We start from the raw sequence: 6,000 nt of genomic DNA, 5'->3' as shown, positions 1-6,000 counted from the left end.
AAAAAACAGATGCAGAGCTATTTACTATCTAAATTATCTTCCTTTGTAGATACTTGTGATCAATGCAGATCTTGACCTTCTTTGGGAAGAACAAGATTGGAGTGTCTTGACTTTCTCGTAATAAGGCATGTTTTTAGATCTTCAAATCTTTCTCCTAGCTCTGCTCTGAACTTTCTCCCAGTTTTTCAAACTTTTGGTCCAGTGTGAACACTGTGTTGAAGTAATTTATTTACTAACACTATACAAAAAGTGGAGCCCAATAGATACTAAAACAAGACTAAGCCGCTTGTACAGTTCACTTCGGAATACTGTGACAGAGCAGGTCCCAGTATACTATATATATTGCAATAGCAAGTAGGCCTTGTAATTCCTGAGCCACTGCTGTAGTGACTAGGCTGTACTTCCCCAAGTCGAGCTTTTTACTCTTAGTTTTAAGAAAGTCACCTCAATGACCCTCTGAATCTTGAAGCAGATTTTGGTTGTAACATCCTAAGTGATGCGCAGACCCTGTATTTCTTCCTTTCCATCCGTTCCTTTTAATGTGTTTGATGTCTGTAGCAATGAAATCTGTGTCATTGTCATAATAGGTATTTACATTCAAGCATGTGTATATATTTTGCTTTAATCTCTTTGTTTATAATTAAAATGCTGGTTAAAAAGGCTGTCTATGATTATATGTTTGTTGGTCCGAATGAAAGTTGTATACAAAATTACTGGTATTTGATGTGAGGCTGGGATACTAGTAAACCAATAATTATTTTAATTAAAAATTAGGATAGTTGTAATAGACTTAATCTATCCTGAATCACTTTGCAATTTTTTATAGTTTTTCAAATACTTTTATCTGTATTAAAACTTGGTTGTTTTTTATTTTAACCCATTATTTCTCAGAAGATCATTCTAGCTTCCATTTATGTGGCCCTGGCTGTACATAAAGTAGTGCCAAATTAAACAGAACAAGTGAAATGTTCTATTTTTCTTAAGGTTTGCTGTTCTTACAAGTAGCACCTATGATCAATTTAATTGAACTTGACAAGAAAACCCATGATATTGTTGCCTTTAAGGTAAAATTAAGTTTATATACATCTCCATTGTCATTTTAATATCCTACATATATTCTAATGTTTTAGACTACAGAAATATAAGTTCTGGTAATTTCCTGCAACTTATTACATTAAAATAGCTTAGTTTCACTACGGACATGCCTGGACAGGAGTTTCCTATTTGAACACTGATATTCCTGAATAAAGATGCTCTTTTCTGGTTATGTTACCTTAGTTGCAGGTTAAGTGAAAATAAATGAGCACTCTTATTCTGGCATGCGTGTTGAGGATTGTGGTTTGGGGGAAACTTACTGATTCATAACTACCCCATGCAGACAATACCTTAGCAGCTAAGGCTGTTTTGGAGTGTTAATTTTACAAAACTAGAAGGTAGCGCAGTAACACTGCTATCCATCGCTTCTCTCTAACCGGTGTTTCTGTTGCCAGTCATTTAATAGGCTGCTCTGCTGCCCCATCAGCAGTCTCGCAGATGAAGCATCCGAGTTCGATGGTGAGCAAAGCATCTCGGGCACTTCACCTATGAAACTAAACCCCCGATATAATGCTTTGCGGCCTCTTGCTGAATCGTTAGGTTTTCGTTGTTGTCATGTTCACCCTTGAATGAGTTCATTGAACTTGATTTATCTGAGAAAGAGGGACAGCAAAAGAGGGCGTTGTTCAGTGTTATAGATGGCGTGCCTGAGATCTTTCAGGATAGCGATCCATTCTGGAAAGCCAGCGTTTCCTCCATTTGACAGTCCTCATGATACTGCTTCTGCCTGTCCATCTTCCCCATATTTTTAAATTGTGTGTACTTGTTAATCTTGGCACACGTCTCACTATCCCTTACATTAATCTTTGAGGGAGAAACATTGCTTCACTGGCCATCACATGCCTGTTTCACTTTTCAGGACTGCACTTTTGGTGGATAGCAGGGACCCCATGTATTTATGCAAACGCAGTATACAGTATCTGTATTTGCGATATCGGAGAACTTTGAATTGGTTTCAGTCACAAAAGAGAGCTCATTACAGTTTCATAGTAAGTTGTATAATATATTTGCAACTGCATCAAACAAGCAACTGTGTGGAAGTATGCAGTTTGGAAATAAAGCTTGTTCGGAGCTGACTGCATTAAACAAAAGCGCTCAGGATCTGAAACGGTTTTGTGAATGTGAAACTAAAAGCAGAAAAAAGAAAGTGAATACGCTTTCAAGGTTTACTGGGTCATAGCCATGTAATGCTATACCTACTGCCATGGAGAGCGTACAGGGTTCATTCATTCAGCTGTGAAAGATTTGATATTAAATTGTCCTTTCTGCCAAAGAATTAATTAAGAATACATAGACTCTGCATAGGTTGTGTATTTTGAAATATCTTATGATTTATGTGGACTTTCTGATATATTACAGGTTCTTCAGCAAAAGCACTTGTGAGCTTGAAAGGTAAGAAACTAATGTCTTAATTTACTGTTGTAAATCTGAAAGTCCAATTATCCCTTTCATTTGTACTTGAGTTTCTGGCCTCAAAAGCTTCAACAAAATAACATTTATTAAAGAGGGTTTTTTGTTAATTTTTTTTTTTTTTGTGGATATCTGTTATTTCAGTTGACTGATGCTCAGAGATTGAAACCACATATGTTGTGGTGTATTTAGACACTGTTCTTTTGGGTGGCATTTCTGAAATGTGTTTTTTCTTTTCAAGTACTGCTTAGGTGTCAGGTTTGATGAGAAAATTGAGTTAATCTTTCCTTTCTTGAGGATGAGATAGGAGAACGATTCTTCATGCAACCTGTACATGTGACAAATTACAATAGGAAGGAAATTCATAATCTCATTGTGTCTTCTATCAGCAAGTAGAGGGAGAACTAAAAAATCTGTTTCCTATATTCTTTCTTTGAAATTATTTTCATGAATATTACATAAAAATTTTGAATGCTTTTACTCTGCCAAATAGTAGAAGTTTCTTTATAAATTGCATTAAACAACAAAGAAGAAATGGTCTGCTGAACGTGTTTTAACCATTGTAGGTTTGGTTCAGTTAAATTTGATTTTTTTTTTTCTTTCTGTTGGAGTACATCCCCTTAAATCATTTTTTAGAGCCAGAAGGAGGCCAGGACTTCTAGAGCTTTACCTTCTTCAAGATTCAGTTACAGCCATGCTACAGCTGTCTAGGTGTTTGTCACCTTGGCAATGGAAGTAATAGATTCCAGCAAAGAGGGATTTCATGAAATCTAAACTTTGTGTCATGAAAAAAAGCTTTGTTCTTGGTCTCCCTTTTTCTGAAAGCCTCTTTCAGTTTTTTTTTATGAGTGTTCAGAACAATTTAATAAAAATACTGGTATCTAAAATCCATTCATAGTTGACTCAAAAGAAACCATTGCAAGTAACAAAAATATATTAGTATTTGACAGTATTATGCTAACTTTTGGATAGTAGTTATATTTACAAAAATAATATTAATGACATGAACTCTTCACAACAGAGGGAAGTTTATCCAGTACATGGAATGAAAAGTACAATTCTCTACAGAAAACACCTATTTGGAAAAGCAAGAATGCCAGTTCTGCTGTGGAAATGGTAAGAAGCACATATGTTTCAAGAAGCAAAAAAAGACACAATTTTAGGATGAGTAAAATACCATAAAGTGAACCAAATTTAAGTATTGAATAATTTGCCTGAAATTTATAGTTTCACATTTTCAGAGCATTAAACTATATCCTTCACAAGTACTCTACTCAGTTCCAGTGTGAAATGAAGGCATATTTTATAAATGAAGAAACAAACAAATTAAATTTATGACTTTGTTCAAGATAGCTCTTAGTCATTTTCTCTCTTTTTTGTAAAGCAAGTGCTGTGTGGAATATTTGTATTGTATCTACCATGATGAATATAGGAATCATCATTTCTTATGAACTGTTTGGTCTATCTCATGAAATATCTCATTTCGAATTTTGGCTAAGAATTGATGCATAAGGAAAAGGAAGGAAAAATGTCATAATACACTTCCATCCTTGTGCCTTCTGAGGGGGGAATATTTTATTAAAAGGGAAGGAATGGCAATGAGGTGTCCTGCAGTATTCTGAGAGCGCTCATAGGAGACCTTAAGTTAAAGAACTGCTCTGGGGCGGGGGAGTGAAAAGTAGGCACCCCGCAGCCTCCAAGATCATATTTCTGTTCTTTGGTTTGACCATTGCTCTCTCGCTCTCTCTCTTTGAAACATTCTGTTGTCCTTTCTTTCCTTATCACATTCAAGCTTTTCTTCATTATTCTCAACCTCCTCTGCCTGTACGTAACTATTTTTGTTTTGTTTATGCTGCCAGCTGTATCACGCCCAGTGCCTTGTTTGTCCGCATGTGTAATACTGTGTGTTCTTTTCTAATACACCCTGGTAGATGGCATACTCTGGATTGCTATGCAGACCTTCTCTCCCACACTCTTCTGATGCCACCTTCTTCCACAGTAATTGCAGCCAACTTTCTAACTAGTCACCTGTTTTGTATTCAAATCATTATTTGTTTATTTGTAGTAAGCGCATTGTTTATTTTCAGGGAAGTGTTATGTTTGAAAACTCTTGCACTTGCCTGCTCTGCACATAATCAAAATATCTGAGCAGCATCCAGTAGCGCTTTAAGCAATGTGACTAACATCTGTCATATGTAATTTTTCTGTGATCTTCTCCCTGTAGAGAGAAATGTACACAGAAAGGGGCCTTATTTTGGTAGGATTCATGCAGATGTAGGTACACATGTTGCTAGTGCTTTTGCTAGAGAAGACAAGGTCTACAAAATGCAGTTCTAGACAGTAGTGATCTTTGTGATGGCCCTTAGTTTCTGTGGGGGTTCGAGTCACAGTTTCCAACTGCTCACTAGGGAAATTCATCTTCTCACAAAAAAAAGCTCTAGCAGTAATTTAGAAGATTGCATGTGCCAGAGGATAGAAATCACTAACCGTAATATTTATGCCAAAACTTTAAGTATGCTGACTTTAAGTATTGAAAATAAGTAGTGAGACTCTGAATTTGATTCAGTATTCTGTGGGAAGCTGGGGTAAAGAACAGAGGATAGACTGATATGTGTGCCACTGCTGATAAGTGGCATGGTCTTCTATACTAGTTTGAGTTTCCTAAACACCATAAGTTTTGAATGTATGTTGTACTGCTGATTGAAAAATCTTCCAAAAATGCCCAACCTTTTTAGCGAAGTTGGATGACGCCTCTTTGCAATACTTCTTACTTTTTTCTGGTGCAAGGCATAGGCAATCCAAATTGATGAAGCCGTTTAACAGTTTGGATAGTTCCTTGGAATAGGTTTTGGCAGCTTCTGTTGAGGCTTATAAATCAGTCTTCTTGGCCTGTAATATAGCCTCGGCGTAAGGTTGAAGGAATTATGTAAGTTTTGTCTTGTTTGTTTGAGCATTTGTGTTCCTGTGTTGGCATGTGCTCTTCATCTAGTACAGTGTCAGAAAATCAAGCAGACCTATGTAGGCATTTGGGAGAAAGAAGTTATTCTGGAACCAGCACCTCAAATATCAAATTTAGGATATAATTATGGAAATTCAGTAGGAACCTGACTGTTTTCCCTGTGAGCGGAATGCTGTGATAAAAACAAATTTGGGGAATTTAGCGATATAAGAGTCTTTATTGTTGAGGCAGGAATGTGGATCTGCTTTCTTGCTCAAAAGTTAGAAACATTCTCACCTTTTCTTTTTAAGATAATGGTTTGTCCAGGACATCAGAGAGGGTATAAAAGAGCATAAAGACACCGTAATTGAAATTTAAATTTGCTCTTGAGGCAGTGTAGTGAATTGGAACATGGGGAAAAAAAGAACTCTATATCTTGCTGAAGAGAGAAAAACATCCAGAACAATTAATATGATAAACTAGTTACTGTGTTAATATGGTATGGGCACCATTTGACTACCGTTCTAATATATAGTTCCTCTATTCAGTGTGTCTCT

At 36.3% G+C, this 6,000-nt stretch overlaps 1 protein-coding gene across 3 annotated transcripts in view; it reads left to right on the top strand.

Annotated features, from left to right (window-relative positions):
- The first annotated feature begins 1,008 nt into the window (after positions 1–1,008).
- The window catches only part of LIN9 (lin-9 DREAM MuvB core complex component), a 31,391-nt gene continuing 26,399 nt past the window's right edge, over positions 1,009–6,000 (top strand). For 2 of the 3 annotated variants that reach the window (XM_026060437.1, XM_026060436.1), the window contains exons 1-3: positions 1,010–1,064; positions 2,455–2,487; positions 3,527–3,621. In XM_026060437.1, coding sequence (XP_025916222.1) covers positions 3,619–3,621 — 3 coding nt within the window. In that variant the 5' untranslated portion in view covers positions 1,010–1,064; positions 2,455–2,487; positions 3,527–3,618. Of the gene's footprint in view, positions 1,065–2,454; positions 2,488–3,526; positions 3,622–6,000 lie in introns of all 3 variants that reach the window. The other variant, XM_026060438.1, reaches the window with a different exon arrangement.

Source organism: Apteryx rowi, unplaced genomic scaffold (assembly GCF_003343035.1).
Source record: "Apteryx rowi isolate R43461 unplaced genomic scaffold, aptRow1 scaffold_169, whole genome shotgun sequence".
Classification (NCBI taxonomy): domain Eukaryota; kingdom Metazoa; phylum Chordata; class Aves; order Apterygiformes; family Apterygidae; genus Apteryx; species Apteryx rowi.
This window is presented reverse-complemented; position numbering and strand designations above follow the sequence as displayed.